At 35.9% G+C, this 22565-nt stretch overlaps 1 protein-coding gene across 7 annotated transcripts in view; it reads left to right on the top strand.

Moving 5' to 3' along the window:
- LOC725046 overlaps positions 1–22565 on the top strand; it is a 42446-nt gene that overhangs the window by 17300 nt on the left and 2581 nt on the right. For 2 of the 7 annotated variants that reach the window (XM_016914324.2, XM_016914325.2), the window contains exons 2-16: positions 11513–11779; positions 11923–11999; positions 13414–13627; positions 14348–14482; positions 14602–14631; positions 15242–15323; positions 15451–15645; positions 15742–15882; positions 16084–16324; positions 16739–17407; positions 18243–19222; positions 19385–20193; positions 20918–21230; positions 21485–21734; positions 22191–22418. In XM_016914324.2, the coding sequence (XP_016769813.2) occupies positions 11703–11779; positions 11923–11999; positions 13414–13627; positions 14348–14482; positions 14602–14631; positions 15242–15323; positions 15451–15645; positions 15742–15882; positions 16084–16324; positions 16739–17407; positions 18243–19222; positions 19385–20193; positions 20918–21230; positions 21485–21734; positions 22191–22418 (4441 nt within the window). In that variant the 5' untranslated portion in view covers positions 11513–11702. Of the gene's footprint in view, positions 1–11512; positions 11780–11922; positions 12000–13413; positions 13740–14347; positions 14483–14601; positions 14632–15241; positions 15324–15450; positions 15646–15741; positions 15883–16083; positions 16325–16738; positions 17408–18242; positions 19223–19384; positions 20194–20917; positions 21231–21484; positions 21735–22190; positions 22419–22565 lie in introns of those variants that run through there. The other 5 variants (XM_016914328.2, XM_016914326.2, XM_016914327.2 and 2 more) reach the window with 5 other exon arrangements.

The raw sequence follows: 22565 nt of genomic DNA, 5'->3' as shown, positions 1-22565 counted from the left end.
ATTTCTTTATCTAAATATCATTTCAAAGAAAATTTTATTTGCAAAATCCTGTTTCATTGGAAAAACAACAAATATATAAAAATATTTATTCTTATTTCAAAAATCTTTTCTTTCTTCCTTTTTTCTCTTTTTCTTTCTCACAAGAAGTTCTTGCCAAGACTAATACCATATCGATATAGATATCTATGTTACATTATTTCAAATTTTCCTCAAGTCTGCCTTTAAAATGCCAAATAAACGTATTATCTTGAAATACAACGGAAAGAAAGAAAAAGACGATTAATCAAATAATAAAGGAATCGATAACGTGAATTATCGAGCTTGCGACGGATATTCCGTTGGGTGCTGTATTTAAATAGAACTACGTAAGTTGAATTGCAGATGGGTAGAAAAGCTCTGAAAGCTGGCGATGCAATCGTAAACCGTGCGGAGCTCGGTCATAAATATTCTCTACATTATTAACCGTCTAGGAAGAGGGATAGTTGGGGGAGAGACCGGATGATAGAACCGTTACTCGTGAAATTGCGAAAATTATAGGAAATGTATTATCGTATTTTCACCCTCGGTTGATTGGAACCTCTTAACCGCGAACAGACGTTGAGTATTAAATTAATCATCGGCTGTTATCTCGCCCCAATTGAGAATTTTTTTTTTTTTTTTTTTAAGAATATGGAATAGGATGTTGAGGACATGGTTCAAGGAGGAAAATTCATTTATTCCCTATGGCAGAGATTATTGGTATTTATATCGGATAGTAGAGATATCTTGCTTTCTTTTTTTCTTCAAATTGTTTTCTAAATTAAGGTATTTAAGTAGAAGCAATTGAAAAAATTATTTATTTAAAATGTTTTAGTATTCCTTATTTTGCTTGTTAGCAGAATTTTTTTTGAAATTATATAATCTATTGATATTTGTTTATGTATGATAAAACAAATCAAAACAAAAGAAAGAAACACCTATATATTTAATAAAATATAAACTCCAATAAAAATATTCTTGAAAAATAAGAAATAAAGAATTGAATCAGATAATTTAACAGTCTCTCAAATATTCAATAAAATTATTGAATATTTGAAAAGACAAATGTATGAAAATAATAAAATCTTTGTTCATTTGGGAAAAAATGAAATTCTAAATATGCGGATAAAACTAACGAAAAATGTATGCAGCAAATATTCTGACCGATCTTAGCTTGACACAGAATTGCAAATATTTCAAGAACTCGTACGACTGGCTCCTGAATAGAAACGAAGATCGAGCGTCATCGGAGCTCGACGACCTCATCCAAGACGAAAATTCACCCCGGAACGAAAAGCTAATCGATACGAAATTTCAATCTTCCCTGTTTGGACGCGTCTTCCCCCTTTCTCTGTTCGCCACTGTGTTCAATTGTCATCCCCCTAGTTGGACGACCGGATGTCATTGCTGACTGCGGATGAAATAGACGGATGCCCGGAATTGATTTGATAAATTTTGGTGAATAAGAAGCTGTAAATAAAAATCTATTTGTTTTTGTATAAATTATTATTGTTTTTCTATTTTTTTTAAATAATATTCTGATGGAATGGAAGAATTAAAAAAATTAGAAAATAAATGATATATTGTATGCTAAAACGATAAATATTCTAGAAGAAGATACGTTAAAAAATAATGATCTGACTTATCTTAATCTAAAATCGATAGTAGATTTACATTCACATTCAAAATTAAATTTGCATAAAAATCCAGCATCCAGGGGCATCGTAAACAAAATTTCTATCACAAAATTTATAATTCAACACTTCTCCATCTAAGATAAGAAATTTACTCGATATATCCATCGAATAAAACTATATATATATATATCTCTAGATAGATATATCCGCATTCCTCGGATTACTTCTGCGAATACAAGCTCTAGTTAACCGAAAACCGATATTTTGCAATCTTTTTATACGACAGAGACTGGATATTCGACAAGCAAGTTGCAATATTAAAACCACTACCTCCTTCCTTTCGCTTCTAATATTCCTTCGCCATCTCCAGACGCACACTTGTTCCATTGATCGCAATAAATCTCTAAAGATTGGAACCCTATATATATATATATATATATATCACGAGTCTGCACATTCTTATATTCGTTATAGAGACCGTATCCCTCTTTCAAGTTTCAAGAAAATTCGAGTCTGACTTTTAGACAAGGGGCCAAGAACCTCGAAGTTGTAGTCGTGCAGTATTCACGGTTCTCAACGCGCGACAAACACGTTGCACGTGCATAAAACAGCTCGACTGCGCCTATAACACACGCTAGAGCGGATGCATCGAAAAATACCGTGTGAGATTTATTTATAGCCGTTCATACTTAATTTAACTCGGCCTCCTGCTGCAGGGAAAACGTCCGAGCCGATAAAAAAGATCGTAGAAATCCGTTATCGTGGCTATTCCAAGCTCCATTGTGCATCGATGCATCTGTGCATGCTTCGAGAGCCACCGAGATCCAGCAAGATCCTGAAATTAAATCGTTATTGTAGTTTGATTGTTTTTTTGTATTTTTTTTATATATATATTATAAATGTATCTTTATTTTATTTTTAGAAATAAAATTATACTATCTATTTTCTTAATATAATTTTCCTATATTTTCCTGTAATGTTATTAAGTATTTTTATTTCACTGGTACAATCTTGTTTTGAATATTTGTATTGGCCATCCATCATCTTATTATATTAAACATGTTTTTCTTAGAAATAAAGGGTAATTGTGATTATTTATCTTCTTGAATTTTTTGTTTTATGTTAGCATGGTATTTATATATGATATATTTTCAAAAGTTTTGCCTTGTTTTCCTTGATTATTGATCCTCTCTTTCTTTTATTATTATCTTGGGGTTCTTTTATCATATTATAAGGAGCCACAATTTTTTTCGAATAATGTTACTTTTTTTATTTTTAAAATTTCATATTGATCCAATGTTTATACGTATAATATTATAATATTTTTCTATCGTGTTTAATATCTTTCTTTTTTCGAGATTTATTTATTCGTTTTATTTATAGTTTACCACATTTTTTTGCTACATGAAACATGTGTGCTTTTTAAATGCATCGCAATTTTTCGGAATATTTATTTTCACGTTATTTTAATAGATACCTTCTATCGTATCCAATATTTATTTTTCTGAATATTTATTTTTTTTATATATTATTCCTTTTATTAATATTATTTGTTATTTATGCGTTTTTATTTCGGTGCTATTGAAATTTTTTAATTTTCAAAAAAAAAAAAAAGAAGTGAATTGTTGCAAGCATTTAAAATAAAGTTTATGATTTTTATCAAATTTTAACGCAATATTTTTTCTTCGAATTATTCTTGTTAAAATATATTATGCAAACTTTAACTATAATTGGTTGATTTCATTAACACGTAAATATGAAATAAATGTAAAATATATCGAAATGTTAATGAGAAACTGTCGATAATTTATGTGACTTTGCCTTTGGATTTTGACTATGAAAATGGGTCAATAGGGAGAGAATAATTAATGTTCACATTTAACGTTCCTTTACGACATACTTTTAGACGTACAATTGGGAATAACCTCGTCTAAAATTGCAATACATTTCATGCCATTTTACAGTTTTATTAACCGTAAATCTTGCATTCTTATCTCGCAATAAATCATTGTATAATCTGAATTTAGATCCAATTCCGTTTCAACTTTGATACGAAATTCAAAATTTTTATGAAAATATGAATCGTACGATCTTTCGTTATAATATATTGCAACGAAGGAATATATTTTTTAAAACAAAAATAAAATGAAATATTTCCTTTTATTTTTATGTATTATATTCTTTTGTATCAAAACTTTAATATGTATATATATATCTGTAGATAGATGGATTATAGAGTATGAATGTATGAAATGAAATGAAACAGAGAATTATGGAAAATGATGTGAAAGAAGTAAAATGAAATGGAAATAGAAAATAATATGAAATAAATTTCATAAAAAAAATAAGGAGAAACATAATTGTGAACAGTTTTTAAAGAAATACTGAAATACCGAATAAAATACTGAACTAATTGAGATGAATGAGAGTTGAATAGAGTTCTGCCCGTGAAAAAATAGATTTATAAATTCTTTTCCATTTTATTTATATTATATTTATAAATTACAGTGTATGATAATTTTAATTTTTTTCTTTTAAACGAAATTTAATTTTATTTAGATTTATATTTCATTTTACAGTGAAAAGTAACGAAACAACAGAGTATGCCTCTCATACATAACATATACACCTACATTTTCCATTTAACATTGAGACAACTAAATTATTTGACCGTAGTAGATAAAGCTCATTAAGAATCCCTACAAGCAAATACAATATTATATTTTAAACTAAAACTATTGATTTTAGAATCTGAAAAACAGTCTGAAATATTTTAAGGATATTTATAGTATTCAATTTAAATGGAGTGCAAAATGTTTGATCAATAAATAAATCTTAAAAATTCTCTTTTCCACATTCCATATCGTATTTTCGAAAATTAAAAATGACCAATTAAAAATTTATTAAACGATTATATATATATTCCATCTTTCGTAAACAAACTGGATCGAATAATCAAGAATTTTATGTATACGATTTTTATAATATCTCGTATCTCGTTTAATCTCTCTTTCAGTTCTTTTCAATTTCTTTCTTTTTTTTTTTTTTTTCTTTTCTTTTATAATGACATTTAGACGAAATCGTTCGCGTGTGGAGAAAATTTTCACGGCCTCGAATCGTATCGCGCGTAAATACAAGAAGGCCGATGTAGGCCAGAGACGACGAGCACCTCTAAACTGGGCCACAGTGCGTCGGCCTCGCGTCTAGAAATACCATTGCCGATCGTTCGAAACGAGCAAAAAGCATTCCCGATTAAAATTACTCGGGACCAGCCATTCTAAAATTCGCGAAACGACTCTCTGTCCTCGATATCTTGTACAAAAAATGTACAAGGATGGTAAGTTTCCCGGGGAAGAGGTCTCCGCCCCAAGTTGGTATCACGTGTTCCGGAGTGGTGATCAATATTAAGTTTATCTTCCGTACAAGAGTTTCGAATTGGATAGGTTAATTAATTCTCGAGTATATTTTCTGCTCGTTTCTTTTTAAAATAAAATGCAACCAATGCAGGATGAAAGTTAATTTTTAATTTTGAAAAGCGTAAATATGGATTTTTGTTCGATTGATTTGCGAAATAATCGATATATTTCACAAATATAAAATGTAAAATTCGAAAATTAAGCGAGTGTGTAAATAATATTTGTTGTATATTGTTTGAATAAAAAAATTAATTTCTTATTTTATTTTTATTTTTTATTATGACGAATTATAAAAATAAATTCAGATACTTTTGTTTGTGTAGAATTCGATCAATCAATTTTAACATTCGTGCAAGTATAAATTATTTAATGGAAACGCATATAAATTATGATTTCAATTTGAAAATTTATTAATTAAACAGATTTAAAAATGATAATTTCTTACTTCAGAGATTTTTGCAAAACGTAATCTCGCAGTCTCATTTCCGAGAAATGATCACGATGAGATATTCCAGAGATAATTTTAAGCTTGGTAATAAATTGAAATGTAACTTATGCCAGAAAAAATAAATATTAGTTTCTGGTAACAATATCAGAATCGATGAATTATTATACTTAAAAACATTAAATAAATTGATGATGTAATAACAATGGTTTAATAATTAAATCGATGGCAATCATTTATCATATTTTCATTAATATGAAATAATCAAGTTTGTAATTAATGTTCTCGTTACTCGAGTAAACATACTCTGCAATACGACTTTTAAAGCAATTTTCCAATTTAAATATTAAAATTTCTTCAGAATCATTATATTCTTTTTTAAAAATCCCCATTAAAATCCCCATTAAAATTATTATCTTGCACAATTTATCTTGTTAATTTCACCACGAAATTAACAAGAATATTTTAAATTTCGAAATGGTTTCTTTCCAATTACATCTACCTCTAGAGTGTAAGAAAATTAAAAAAAATAAAAGAAAAGAACAACGATCTAAGTGGCATAAATTCGTGAAGTGAATTTGGATCGTTCTAATAATATCACAGTCGATAAAATTTTCAATGTTCTGGGACAGAAAACGAGATTAAATAAATTTTTACGGCTCAAGAACTGTCGCGAGGAAGTACCAGCGTAAAGTATCGCTGAAACTTTCTCTCTTCCTTTCTTCTCCACCCTTACGTTTGTTCTTCGAAACTTCGAATTACGTTTACCGGAGAAAAAAATGAATGGGAGAAGACATATCCGGGTAAGCTTTCGAACTCTCTCGAAAAACTTCCGCCATCTGACTTGTACCTTCAACCCTTCTGGGAGTGAAGGAACACACAATACCCCTTAGAAAAGTTGGTCCGGATCGGAATATCTTGCCACGCTTTTATAATTCTATCTCCCCGATTCAGTTTTCTTCTTGTCGTCGTATAAAAATGAGAACTCAATGGAGGAAAGGATTTAAATTTTCTTGGATTATTTCTTTCGAGTCAAAGCAGCCAATATTATTTAAGAATCGTTGCTCGAAATGAGATTGAAAAAAGAATGCCAATGTAAAAATTTTGATTACGTAATTTAAAGTTTAATTTTAATTTAATTTCAATTCGGATAGTTGGAATTAAAATGACAATTTTCAGTTCAGAAATTATTTAACTATGTTAATTAGGAAGTTGTACGTATATAAATTGGGGGAAAAACTAATTGGAGTGAATTTTTAATGAATTTTGAAATCTATTGAAGGATTTAAAAATTATGATAAAATGCATTCTTTTTTTTTCTGCACTAGTTATAAGTTAATTATTTCTAAAATAATAAACGTTTTTCTATTTATTACCTACCTTTTCTATTATTATTAAAAATCGCCTCGAAGCTGCAATTACAACTCTTCAACAATAATGCTTCCCTCTAGTATCTCTCGCACCCCTTCTCCTTAAAAATACAATTTCTCGTGTACAATGTCATGAAAACGAAAATAATCTCCCCAGGCAAGGTAAAAATATATTGTTTCTACACAAAGAATAATTCCCTTATGCGTGATAAATCTATCAACATTCATCCCACACGTTCAACCGGAAGAGGCGAAAGCATTACTCTCTTCTCCGTTACACCCCACAATAACAAAATGCCTTTCTGAAATTTTCCAAACTTCATACCCTCGACGACGTAACACCATCAATTTCACCCTTGTAAAACCATCAGATTACTCTTACAATCAACAAACTTTGATGACATCGAGCGGAAAACTGAAAAATACAAAATATATAAGATTATTCAAAAACGGATGATAATTGTGGATAATTGTACATGCAAAAATGAATCCAAAAGGGCTCTTCTTTGTTATCCCTTTTCCTCGCAGAAATTTTTATACATCTTACGTGTCTCAATTAATAATTCATCATCAAAACGAATAATAAATTCTGCGTCCCCGTTGTTTACACATAAAACAATTTTTAAAAAAATATCACCTCGAGAGATTCTTACGGATTCAATATAATTGTTCTTCTTCTGTATATATTTTATACTATCGCAATATAAGATAGCATTTAAATTACGAAATATATGTCACCTTGTTAAATAAAAAATATTTCCAATATCCAAGATATAAGACGGTTCTTCTCTATAAACCTGAACGGAAATCAACTCGGCGAGAATTGGTTTCGGAAACGGAATAATTGATCGATTCGCGCGTGTTCATCTTTTGGCTGACATGGACGAAATGAGATTAAGAGAAGGTAGGTTAATTCGTGCGAGTAGTCAAGAAGGGCAGTCTGTTGCCGTCTGTTACGGCGTGCCGTCACTTTTTCCACCCTCGGCCGTTCCATCCCCTCACCCAATGCGTACACCAGGTCGTTGATCTTCGAGGAAGCGTGCACGCGGCCTTCGCGTCCTTGACAGTGAAGCGCGTGAGCGCGATCGAGGGCAGCGATTTTCATCTCGATATCTTTTCGAGAAATTCGCGAATAAATTTCTTTTTTCTTGCAACTGATTGTACGCCATTGTTAATTTTGAATGATTTGAATTGTGATCCTTTTTGAAGTTTCGTCGAAATTACAAAGTTGCTTTTGTGACGATTTATATTCTCCTTTTCTTTTCTAATTATTCAAAAGTTTCAATGATAATTTGACCGATTTGATGAAATAATTATTGTACAATTTAAAAGAAGAAGAAGATTTATAATTATAAAATAATTTCTTTGTAGTTATAAATTGATCTTGTCTAATTAATTCTTCTTATTTTATATTTAGAATATTTGAATATTTAACTGATAGCAATCAGTTAGAAGATCTTCGCAAATCTATAAACTTTTGAGATAGTAGAGTCGTAAACTAAATCATGATTAAATCCAATTTCACGTCCGTGAAATACCAGAATGATTGATAACCCATTAAGGCTCCTAAGTTCTTGAGATATCAAATGATCAATAGATTATTCTAGTTGGCATGTATTTCTAGATTCATTAGATGATACATTTAATCCACTCCTTACACCTATTTACTTTAATTTCTGCAAAATTTTTAAATAACCAAAAGATCATTTCCAATCTACATCGAATCCACATAAATATTCATCCTTTATATTTATTATTCATGAATTCATATATTTATTTATTCATGAATTTCCAGTAAAACGCGAATGATGAAAATTTCTTTTTCATACAACTAAAGGAAAAATAATTAATTCGAAAGAACTTACCTTAAAAGAATATATATCAAATATTTTTATCAAATACCAATAAATCCAAATCCTCAAAATATATTTCCATTAAGGAAAATTATTTTAATTATTGCAAGTCCTTTCTTTTTTTCAAATCTTATTAACTATTAATAACAAAAATAATGCATACTGTAAATATGAAATATAAATCTCCAGGAAACATTCAAGTGTTGATAAAAAACAAAAAAAAAAAAAAGAAATCTTCAGAAAAGCTTCATCCACTAGAGCCTCTAGTCCAGAAGCTTCTTACGTTATTTAATCGGATAGAGGGGAAACTCCCTTTCCTTCGACGTTCGATAAATCATTTTAAGTTGTACCTAAACTCTCTTCAATCCACGAGGCATCGAAGCACTTAAGATAAAATGGACGTTCGATCAATATGGATCGGTTATCGCTGCTTAAACCATCAACCAAGCTAGCCACCCGTCAAACGAGCGTCGTATCGGGTTTAAACTTTGATCAGCCATCTCGACAGCAGTTTCGGAAATTGCATAACACTCCCTTGTCTCCCTTCCTTCTCCTCAAAATGCAAATTACACACGCGCGCACAAATGCACAAACGTTTAAGACACGTTGTCATATGCATCACGTTGAAGTGTGAAAGAGAAATTGGACAAAGTGTTCCCGGCGTCGACGCACCCCGAACCAGCTTGCTACGTTTGTATGTAGGATTTAGCTCTCTTTGCAACTCCGGCCTCTTTGGTGTCGCCAAAATGAACAACCCTTTAATTATTGCAATGATGAAAAGACCCGTTTCATTTGTTTGGCTTTTACACATTAAACGCGATTACCGGTTAATCCCTCACTGCGAATCGAGGAAACGATTCCAGGTTTATTTCAGGTCTCGTTCTGTTACCTGAAAAAGAAATAAAATGTATTAGATTGAGAAAATTATGCCTCTCGATTCGAACGAGTAATTTCTCATCGAATGAAATGAAATTATAAATGAATCGTATAATAGTTTTGTAATATATATTATATTTTTATAAATTTTGTTAATGAATATTGCGTAATTACGTGTATACACATTACAGGATGTGGTGAGAATTTATTGGAACGATTGCTTGGAAATAAATCGATGGTTTGAATTGTTCTATTATATCGAATCATAAATCTCTACATCGAAAAATTAATTGATACGTTTCAAGTGATACGTTTATGTATTTATGTCTCCATCTTGAAATGAAAAAATTATTTCTCGAAATCGAAAGAATTTTTATTATTTTTCGACGAAAAATGCTGGACTTTAAACTAAACCAAGTAATATATATATATTGCTTCTTCGTTCCAAAGGATAACAAAATACTATTCACGGATTTTAAATTTATTTTACGAATTTTCAATATTTATTTAACATTCAATGTGAATTATTTCATTATTCAACCTGAACTTTGTATAATTCGTACGGATATAATTTCACGTATCTGATGTTAACCTTATATCTGCATAATCAAAGATAAAATGAAAAAAAGTATTCCATTATCTGCATGTAATATTCTACGTATCTATTATATCTATATATATTTTTTTTAGCTGTATTTTTATTATCTTTCTTTCGGCTGAAATTGAAATCAATTATATCGCCCTGTTTCTCCATTCGAAATTCATTCCAAATTTCCATTGCCAGGAAACAATAGTTTCAAACGATTTCAAATTTACGTAACGAAGTCACAATGTAGAATACAGGAATGGCAAAAAGTTAGAAAGGAACAACACGTTAAATCACCTCGGGGAACTTGGAACGAAATGGACGTTAATTTCCACTTGACTCTCGAACTCGTCTCTAATTAAATCCACTTTAACCCGAATCGTTTAGTCGTCGCAACAGTTAGAAGTCACTCGAAGGCTGGACAACCTCTTTTCCGGAAGACTCGATCGCAAAGCGTTGCGAATTTCGGGGCCAAAGTTCCTCGTGTTGGCATTTCCAGCCGAGGAACCAGAGCAAACAGAGGAATTTCCTCTTTCTCTCTCACTCTCTCTCTCTCTTTCTCTCACCCCCTCTCTTTTCCTTCTCTTTCCCCGCGAAGAAACACGAAAGTTCTCTCTATGCTTTCGAAGCATAGTTACGAAACTCGATGATTTCTGAGTAGATGGAATAATAAAGAAACCTTATACACGATGTTCAAATATTACTTGCATTCTTCTCATGAATGGTAAAGTATTTGGAGGAACTGAAAAAGAAGAAATAGTTAGATTTCTGCATATGTATATTAATTTTCAATATTTTATTTTTATTCTTTAGATTTTTCTATTCTTTGTACCTTCATTATATATATATTTTTTTGAGAAATTTCAATGTTCAAATATTTTTGTAATTAATATAGATAATTTGATCATATAAATTTATTAACACCTGACTATTGGTTCCACATAATTATTAACTACTGATGCCCAATATACTTAAATAAACAAGTACATTGAATTATCAATAATTAATAAATCTATATTCAAATATTCGAACACTTATACCAATCATCGTAATACATAAAAGCAAAAAAATATACAAAATCTTCCAAGACTTTTGATTACCCAACGAACTTACAACGATACATATTACATATTTTCCAAGAAAAAGGGGCAGTGAAAAAACAACTAACCCCCACCCAGAATTTCGATATACGTTTTTATCCACCGTGATAACGATTCTTTTGGCCACGATTCAACATGTCGTAAGAAGCATCGAGGGATGATCGGAAAGAAAGAACTCGGAAAGATGCCGATCTTTTCCTTTCTTTGACAGGTTGCCTCGGACGTTGAAACGTGGGGACATGATGGGAGGAAGGAGCCGGGAACCTCGGCCAGACCCTGAACGACAGTGTTCATCCCTCGTGAATCGTCGCGACGTGCGGAGCTGGTCTTCGTTCGATTAAAGGGGAGGATTGGAAGGACGAAGGGTGGAGTGGGTTGGCGTCGCGAGCGGCGTGATCGAGATGAGCGATCTACAGGCCACACTCGAGTTCTCCCTCGAGCTTTGCAAGTTCTACAATGTCGACCTGTTCCAGCGTGGGTAAGCGGATCCTCCTCTTCCTCCTCCTCCTCTCCCAGGGAGGAAAAGGGGGGGCAGTGATTTTCAGTATAGCCGGCTGGATCGCGTAATTGCAACGGCTTATACCCTCCCCCAGGATTATCGACGATTTCCCAATTTCGCAGGTATTACCAGATACGAACCGCCCTCAGAGTGTCGCCGAAACTGCCTGTCAAGGTGGAGGTTAACCAGCTGCGGAACCGTGAGTACATCCCCTTTTGAATTTTCCGTTTCATCGAGAGGGGAGGGAGGAGATAACGTGATTTGAGATAAGGGTGAGAGGTGAAATAATTTAGAGATTTTACCGTAGATAGATTTTCTAATGTAATTTTTGTTTAAATTTGTTGGAAGGGAAATGATAAATGTTTATCGTTCTGAATAATTTTAATAACGGTATTTCTTTTTTTTTTATTCGTGAAATAGAAAAAAATAATAGAGAAAATATTTCTATCTCTATTTTTATTTTGGAACAAAAACGGATCTGGTTTTTTTCAGGGAAAAAAATATAATGTTTCGAATGATGAATAAAAAAAATACTCTCGCGAATAAATATAGAAGTGTTATTCGTTATTGGAAGAAACTCTGCAACGAATAAGTCTCAAAGATAAATGGCACTGCTTTACATTCATGAGATAAAGAGAATTCTTTTTCGAGATAGCACACATTCGTAACTTGCACGAATAAAAATTCATTCAGGCAAGAAATTATTCTTCGATGACGTCTCAGTTTTATATATACTATGCATAAAAAAAAAAAAGGTACCCGCAATTTTCATTAGAATATCATTCAAACGTTATTTCACTTCAAAAAAAGTTCATTTGCAATTTTTAATCAAGCTTGTTCAAACAAGATCGATTAAAAAAAAAAAAAAACTTCCTCTCCAATTTTAGAACATTTCATTCAAATAAACTACGCTCCATTAACACCACCCACGCGCCCATATCTCCCAAAAACCAACAATCATCGTACCACCTCCCATTCGTAAGAATCAAACAATCAATGGTAACCGAGTTTCCACAAATTACCACCCCTTTTCCCGTGGCGACGCGTGTCCACCGATTCAAAGAACTTTCTCGCATCCGCCTCCTCCCCGGAGATGGAAACTTTCGCATCACCGGCGGTCCCAGAAAACTCGGTTGAATTCGCCCCGCCGAGAGTTAGACAACGAGAATTTCGAACTAGTTCAAACCGAGCCACACTTGATAGCGTTAGAAAGTTCTCTCGATCGTTTGTATCGCGCTTCATTGTACGCCGTACACTCCGACCGTTTCTGTTGTAGAGACGTACGAATCACCAAAACCGGAAGTACATGCATTCGTATTAAAGATCTTACTCGATAGAAATGAAAAATTCTGTAGACGAGACTTCAACATTCTCACGTTTCTCGAAACGCTATTATTTAAAAAAAAAGCACGTCGAGATTTGTGATCTAAAAAGTGATACGAGATCTTCATCCAAATTTGATACAAATTCATTTTTAATTTCATGATAATCGTAAGACGATTTCGCACAATTGTATAACTGAGAAAATTCATAAATCACATTTAAATATTTTTTTCTTTTTCAATGATAAGACATTGATGAAGATCCGTAAAATTTTATCGTATTGTTCCCAGACTCGTTGGAGGCGCCAGGGACGAGCAAGCGGTTTCAGATCCTCTACAGAAACGAGGAGGTGACACTCGGCACGTCGGTCCTATTCCGTGCTCACGTGCTCGTGCACAGTCACAAGATCGAGGAGGTGCTTTCCCGAACCCACTTCAATCTCGGCGTCGAGCTATGGTTCAGCGAGCCAACGCAGCCTGGGAACATGGCCTGCGTGTCCTCTAGGTGAGGCAACGTCTTGGCCCCCATAGAAACGCGGCGATCGGCCGAGCGTGAGGCTTGGGAAACAGATTGCGGTTTCTGGAAGGGAGATTACTACAAGCGTTATGGAAGAACCGTGAGAGAGAGTTTTAGTTTGTAACGTAAGAATTGGAGGGGAAATAAGGGGAATAAAGGAAATGAAAGAGAGATACGTTATCTACGTATCATCACTTGATGGTTTAATCGATGGTTTTTGGAATTTTGGAATTTTTTTATCTCTTAAAAATAATTTTTAAGATCCAGAAACCATTATTTCGATGTAAAATTCTTCTTTATTATTATTTTGGATAAGTGAAAGTCGATGGAACTTTTTCTTTTCCAACAGAGGTACGATTGTTTTAAAAATATTCGATAGCTCTGTTCTGGTTTGGTTTAATTATTCTGTATATTTATCCTCGTATCTAAGACCTTATTAGGAAAACTTTGATGATTCTGAATGTGCTCTTCTCTTTATTTTTCTCTTTTCCTTTTGAATTCTAATAAATCCATATTCATTTCCAATTATCACAATTACCATTAAATTGTAACAAAGATAAAACGATTCCAAATATCATTCTCATTAGGAAAAGACAAAATATTCACTCAGATTTTTCTCACAAGTCTAACAATAGATCGATAACCTTGGCCTTTCGTGTTCCATCCTGAAGATTTGACGAAGATTTTCGTTTGCTTTTCGCTTTGTAGGGCGTTGCAGCTGAACTTCGCGCCCACGAAGGGACTTCACTATCATTTGCCGGTGCTCTTCGATTACTTTCATCTTGCCGCAGTCTCCATCACGATCCATGCCTGCCTCGTGGCCCTTCATCAACCCTATATCAAGTCGGTATCAAGTTGAAATCTTTTTCCGGTTCTTGTTTACACGTTTGTTAATTATGGAAATTTTTTTTCTCTCTCTCTGTCTATATGCTCGTTTGATCGTGTTTCTGTGTTATGCGTAGGAAGAGCATACTTCATTATGTGCAGAGCTGGTAAGTTTGTAATATGAGCATATATCTTATAACGAAACATATCGATGAGATTGTCGATTATATGGGAATTTTTAAATCATTATTTCCCTCGATTTTTTCTCGTATTTTTATACTGGTCAGAAATCTAACTTTCTGAGAAATTTTAAATTTTAAAATCGTCGAAATGTATTAACGGAATTGGTTTCAATTTGATTTCTATGCGATGACTCGAGTTTTAAATTATGTGTCAAATTATTAAAGATAATAATAAATTAATTATTTTTAAAATTACCAAATTTATAATCTATATTGGATTATATCCTGTGATGATGATGATTAGCAAAAAAAGAATGCGTGGAAAAAAATCCATTCAATTCTATTCGATCCCATCCCAAGATAATACTTAATTCCACAATTACTTTTTTTTTTTCTTTTTCAATTCGATTGAAAATCAAATTTATTAAAAAAAAAGTCCAGGATCGAGAAGTTAAAACCGAATTACGAATCTAAATCACGTCCAATCCTTTAATCGCTTTAATCGAAAAATTCCATTCCGCCCGACTGGCCACTGGTTCGATTGTGTTTCAATTAACATCGCGGGTAGATAATTAACTGGCTAATATGCTTGCAGCGCGCCGCGTGGAGGGAAGCCGTGGCTGCAATTTAAACAGTCTGCAGCGAACGGAGACAACAATGCCCAGTTAGGAAATATCGTGAGTTTACACGAGCTTGGCTTCATTCAACCTATCCCAATCGATTTCACTCGTCGTGACACACACTCGTGAGAGGGAGAAAGAAAAGAAAAAAATATATCGAACGAGAAATTCATAATCGTTATAGGAAACGACGACGAGATGCGTCGGCTCGGCCACGAGAATCCAACACGCGAAACTGGTTCAGCAGGAAGTAATCAGGTTACTTTTGGCCGCAAGGGAATCTTTGCTCAACGACTTGGCCGATTTAGCGCGGTTGCTACCTTCTTGCCAGCAAAGGGCGCTCGAGCTCGCTCAGAACACGCACAAAGAAATTACCAAGGTCGGTTCTCCGATATCGGGAAAATACGGAACTATCGTTTTTCCTCCCTTTTCGAATTCTTTCTTTGGTAAAAAATTTGCGCGTATATATATATAGTTGCAGATGATGGACACGGAGGAAACCGATATCGCTCAACTCTGCGCACAAAATATCGTTCTCTGGCAACACTTTCTGGAGGTGTTCTCGGGGCGTGAAGCTGTTCATCAACACCTTGCGAGGATCCATCATCAATTGAGGGTACAGCATGATTCTTCTATATTATTTTTCTTAATTTTCCGATCTCTTTTTGATTTTGTAATCACGATAATAAAATAATTTTACGTTGAAATATTCCAAAAATATTTGGAACATTTTATATCTGATTAATTGTCGGATTAATGATTTCGAAGAGATATTAAATTGAATATTCAAATTATTGTTTTCAATAAATTCAAATAGGTGAAACGTTTCGCGGAAGGTTTCTTCGTGTTGGAGAATCCCAGGACGTCTGCGTGGGGTTGTTACGACGCGAATTATCAGTCGTATCAGGCAGTGAGCGAGGCTGCACGAAGATCGCGATATCTCGCCTCTTTGCCTCCATTGCCTGTGCATTGTCCGGAATTGGACGGAGATCTTCATTCCCTGCCTTTGATCTTCGAGGATCAGTACGTGGATATGAAACAGAGGCACAGAAACAGCGGTAAGTATGTATGCGGAGAAAAGAGATGAGCTCGATATCTGATTGTGCCAGAAATGGCTACAATCTTTCTCTACGAAGAATTCATAAATTATTCATAACACTAATAATAATAAATCTTTATTCTGGAAATATTATAATAATTTTTATTCGTAAAAATAAAAAAAAAGTCTTCTCTTTGATGATTGTAAGAAGTGACTGATATTAAAAATGTGCCATAATTTTTTAACGTTGAATCTATTATTACGTATAATTATATTTATGTTAATACAAATAAAATATCATCTCCAATCTTTAAGAAACACTTTTACGCAAGCCAATATCTCTTCTTTGATTCAAATATTCATGATCAAAAAATCTTTACCTACCCTTTATCTACTCTTCAATTATTAACCACGAATCGAAATATCCTTCCAGTTCCCGGCATAGACGACTGCAGTTGCGGAATCGCAGCGATTCTCGAGTCTCGATCCATGGGTATCTGGTCGCCAAGGAGCGAAGGTGCAGCCCAGGACATCGGATCTGTCCAAGGCCGGCTGACGCTCACGCCCTCCACGCTTCCTGCCAGGCACAGCAAGTCCTTGGACCAACTCGGTCCGGATATCGCCCAACCAGTTCAGCCAAGAACCTCGCCAAAGACTCTTCCTCGATCGGTGTCCACGCAATTGTTCCCGAGACAGAGAGGCGGAAGCCGAAACGTCACACCGCCAGCGACAGTTCCTTCGAGAGGAAGGCAAAGGTCGACAGCGCCGTCCAGTAGCACGCTTTTCCCTCCTTCCGGCCAGCAAGCCTGCTCCGCGCCAAATCCATCCCTTGGATCGACACCGGTCGTCCCCTTGCCACGTGCCAAATCCACGCAGATGTTGGTGCTACCCGGGCAACAGGCCGATCCTCAGAACACCTCGATCACGTCGCTCCTTGCGGCCATGTTCCCCGAACTGCCACCTGGCGGACAGTTGCCCGGTTACAGACCGTCGAACAAATCGTGCGAACAAACCCTCACCGTGCCCACGTGTTTGGGAACGATGGACCATGGCCAGATGACGGACTGCTGGAACGAGAATAAGTCTCCCAACGTTGCTGAAGGTAGGATGATAGAAATTTGATTAACTCGATCTCTTTTGTAGAATTTTTTCATATTCCTTCTTCTTTTTTTAATTTTTTAACTCGTAATTAATGTTTTCAAGTAATGGCAAAAATCAATGTATCATAGGAAAATTGATTTTTATAGGTTCCAAAGATTTATTATATAATATATTGTCGTAATAATTTATATTGATGCATTATTCGAAATGCTTTATACAATACAACTATATAATGCTTATGTTGAATGAAATATTAAACCATCTTACGCAACACGTTATTCCATTGTCAGCTGAGAAAATCATTTATATTGCACGAGAAAATATTTTGCGTTTGTAATGTTTTATATTAATATTTTAGTGATTACATTAATATTTATGTGTGCATATCAACACATATTGTGTAATAAAAAAAAATCTGTTCTTTTAATATGTTCGTAGATTCTCTACGATCCTCCATATACCTTGCATTCTCTCCGTGTATATTCTCTCTCTGAATTTAACGTTAAAAAACTTTCCCTCTGAACTCTTGATTACTACACACGATTCACCTTAAAAAGAACTCGTTCTTTACATTCACACTTGCATCCACTTGGTCAACTTTTATGTGCATTTAAAAAATTTGTATTTTTTATCACACTTCAGCTTAACAGCTCTTTCTTCTCTGCGTCTCCTCTTCTCGACAAAATTTCAAAGAACTCTTAGAAAACTTTAAATTAACATACATTTCAAAGTATAACACCATTATGATTCTTCTTTCGAATTACTCATTTTACTGAAATATAATTCCGAAGACTCGATAAAACCAACGATGACCGTATTTTTTCATTCTTCTACAGATTATCACTCCCTGGACACAAGAAGAATTCGCCTAGAGCCACGCAGCCATCGACTAGCATCACGCCAACCATTATCCACGACTACCAACGATCAAACCAACTTTCTTTCTAACAAGGCAAGCGTCAATGGCGACACGTTCTTTCCAGAACAACAGCCTCTTCACACGGCTACCCTGGACAGGGTGACGTATCGTGGCAATTCACGCAAACAGACTCATCAAACGGGCGGCAAATACAGTCAAACGAACGGACTGGAGTCTCGTAGATACCACACGATCGGGAAGACCGGCTCAGGATTGAATCAACGGAACCGAGAGATCCAGGAGTCGATGAATGGCGGAAATGGATTGCCTAGCAGTCACTCGATGATGGTCGATCCTCTGTACAAAAGGTCGAATTACACATCCACTACCACGGATTCGTTCTTCTATCGCACCAACGGCACCAGCGGACGGACACACGGGGAGGCAGAAAATAGAAGAAGACCGAAGAGCACGGAGAGATTGGTGGACGACGTCGATCGTAACGAGTACTGCGACTTTCGGAGGGAAAGGCCGAGGAGAAGAGAGGAGAGGGCCGCTGTCAAGTCGCCTCGAAACGGCGTGGCAGCACCGTGTTACGCCGGGGGGGAGGAGAAGCACAGGAGACAGCAGAACGAGGAGAATAAAATGCAGGAATTGACCAATGAGATGTTCTACAAAGTGATGACCGCGATGTCGGAGCCGAAGAAGGAGCAGCATCGAGCGACTGAGAAGAGGAAGGACAAGCACGGTCGAAGGCCGCATTCAGCCCCTGTGCTGGACATAGATCACCCGACCGAGGAGAGCAGGAAGTGCAGCCATCGAAATAGGAAGCCGGCACCACCGCCTCCGGCTTACCAGGACCCCGCTGTCGCTCCTTTGCCCAAGTATCGCCCTCCACCTCCCGTACCTACAACGAACGTTTTAGAGGTGGAGAATAATAATAAGATTATTTTAAAGGTACGATTATCAATTCGAATTCTATTCAATTCGAAGACTATTCCTATATGTCGATTCTTGTAAAGATTTTTCCACGTCGATTCTAAATATCTAGATACAATCTATAAAATCAATACCACTCGAAATTTATTCTTGATCGAAGTATCCTGATCGTTATCGCAGGTGGAGCCCATCAAATCTCCCATGGAGACGCCGGCTACGAACGGCACGACGCCTTCCGACACATCGAGCGCCGGCGCCCCGGCGCCGAGCGTGAAAAGACTGAGATGCGCCAGCGTGCCCGTGGCGCAGAACAAGGTGGTGGTGCCACGGAGCGCTGTTTCATTGCCTTGCATGCCTATACGCGACAGCAAGGACAGCCTTAGCAACAATCTTCCCGTCATTCCGAACCCGCTCAGCCCGCCGTCCAGCAGACCAAGCAGCCCGACAACCAGCTCCAGCTCCAGCAACCTGACGTCCGAGTGTTCCGGTTGGGTGAGCAGCGGGGACACGTCGAGCTCGGAGCAGCGCAGGAACGCGAAGCTGTCGAGCGAGCAGCTTCGCCAGAAATTATCGAGAATCGTGCCGAGGAAGGAGAGGCCACCCCCGACCAAGGAGAGCGTGGAGGAGCACTCGTACGAGGAGGTGCGCCTCCCACCGCCGAAGATGTTCCAGGACGAGCCACCGCCCCCCGAGGAATTCCGCGACCCCCCTGCCATCATCGACAATCCTCTCTATCACGTTTACGAAACGGTGAAACCGGTCAGAAGCCCGAAACAGACGAAAACCGCCCCTTGCAGCCCTCAGAAGAACAGGGAGAGGGAGAGGGAGAGGGAGAGCAGGGATCCTCCGTACGGGGCCAGGGATATTTGTTTGGACTGTTATCAGGAGGGAAAAGAGATGTTGCAATCGACGCAGGACGAGGCAATTAATTTCAAAAAGTGCAAGGAGGAGTTCAAGAGGCAGATGAGCTTCTCGGGGAAGATATACAGGTGCGTTGTTGATCGATGCTTTCGGATATTTTTGGTGGAATTTCGTTGAGTGTTATTTCGTTGAGTGTGAGGTTTGTATTTTGAAAAGTTTGCAATTTGCAATTGTATGTAATTAACTTGTTTAAAATAAAATATTTCATTCTCTCCGCGTGTTTTTAAAATTAGAAGGAGAAGTCTTATTGGATATAATCGTTGAGGAAATTTTTAAAATATATTAAAGATTGTATGCATTCATTGGCAGGCTGCGAATTTTTCAAATTGCTAATTTATTCGTGGCGTATCGATAAGATAAGAAGAAGTGAGGAATTGAATGCGATCCAATTTCCAGAAAGTTTAGAACGACTTGTGTTTCCTAGAATAGAATATCCTGATGCTTCACCAGTATTGCAATTAATTTTGCTGAGAACTTAGTAGAGCGCATCTAATTGCCCAAATATTAGTCACTTGCAACGCTAGGAAAAAATAGGAAAAGATTTGACAAAATCCTATGGCCTCTGAACAGCTCCTTCATTCGTAACACCCTCATCGTTTTCATCCTTCGAGAGAATTATCAAGTAGTATCGTGAAATTATTATTATTATTTTCGCTGTTTCCTTCCTTTGTTCGCAAATATCATCCACAGCTGTACTCGACCCGCTTTCTTTGAGTTTCGACGATAGCTTTCGTCTGTCTATTTGTGTTTTTTCGTAGTTAAGTTTCTCTTTGTCTACCTTATCCTCTCTAGAGAACGAAAGGAAGCGCAGTTGCGTTTCCATAAACGTGCCCATTCCTTTGGATACGGTGACTTCCTGACCCCGTCGTCGGTAAAACCTCTAAGATCGAATGTGCCTCTTAGTGATTATCCGACCCTGGCCTCGACCATGCCGTACTTCCACATCAGCAACGAGTATCGGCTGTTCTCGCCGGAAGGTGCCCATCTCATCATCTGCGTCCATGGTCTCGACGGCAATCCAGCTGATCTTCGTTTGGTCAAGACGTACTTGGAACTCAGTCTTCCCGGGGCGCATCTAGATTTTTTAATGTCCGAGAGAAATCAGGTGAAGATTTTTAAAATGAATCCATTTCATTTCGTTTATTCATCCTTTTACACGCGTAAAAGGATTTTCATCGAGGTAACAATTGAAGCAAAAGAGGGAATGGTAAAGCTTTTTATTATATTCTTTTGAAAGAAAGAATTGGAAAAGATATTGTTCTGTCTCTTTTGCATAGAAAGATTTTTATATAGAAAACGATGTTTTTATAAGAGAAAATGAATAAATTATTATATATTATTTTTACATTTGTTGAAAAGGGTGATACCTTCTCGGATTTTGATACGATGACCGATCGATTGGTAGCCGAGATTCTCCATCACATCGAGACATCGGGCCTGAACCCAACGAAAGTGAGTTTCATCGGACATTCTTTAGGGACCATCATCATAAGAAGCGCTCTGACGCGGCCTCAATTACGACCGCTTCTTCCACGTTTACATACCTTTCTCAGCCTAAGCGGTCCACACTTGGGTACACTGTATAACACCAGTGGATTAGTTAATGCAGGTAAGCTCGAAAATCTTAAGTCGTTTCTTATTTTTTAAAATCAAAATGATCGTACATGTATAAAGAATAATATAATGATACTTTCCATTAAAATTATTTTACAATCCTTTCATCCAAGACTTGTTAGTCCTACTTACGAATCTTCTAGAATAATAGATTGTAGAAACACTCTTATTCTTCTTTTCCCTTTCTTTTTCCCTTTGAACCTACGAAATATCAAAATATTAATATTAGTATTACAAATTTTTATCGATCCTTGATTAAATTAAATTTAAAAATTCTTATAGAATATCAATTTTAACGTCGACTTATAATTTTTATTATAATTATAATTTTGATGATAAAATTACACTTAGTGGAATACTTTGAATAGAAAGGTATATACGATAAGCAATATCATCAATCTCTATAAACCACAGATATATTTTCAAACGTTCGTAATGAAATCCTGTCCAGGTATGTGGTTCATGCAGAAACTGAAGAAATCCGGCTCGTTGTTACAATTGGCCATGAAAGACGCGTCGGATGTCAGACGATCGTTCATGTTCCGCCTCAGCCAGAAGAGCAATCTCGAAAAGTTCAAACACGTCCTCCTGTGCGGTAGCGCGCAGGATCGATACGTGCCCCTTCATTCCGCTCGTATAGAGCTGTGCAAAGCCGCTGTGCGGGATTCGACCGATCAAGGTAATCGACGTTTATTTTTCATTTATTTCCCGATAATACGACTTTATCGAACGGTCAATCCCGAGTGAACATCGTTGATTGGATAAGAGAAGCTTCCATCGAGAAGCTTATCTTACGTAGATTTCTATTCATCTTCTCTCTCTCTTT

Source organism: Apis mellifera, linkage group LG10 (assembly GCF_003254395.2).
Source record: "Apis mellifera strain DH4 linkage group LG10, Amel_HAv3.1, whole genome shotgun sequence".
NCBI lineage: Eukaryota > Metazoa > Arthropoda > Insecta > Hymenoptera > Apidae > Apis > Apis mellifera.
The sequence above is the reverse complement of the archived record's forward strand: the minus strand, read 5'-3'. Positions and strand labels throughout refer to the sequence as shown.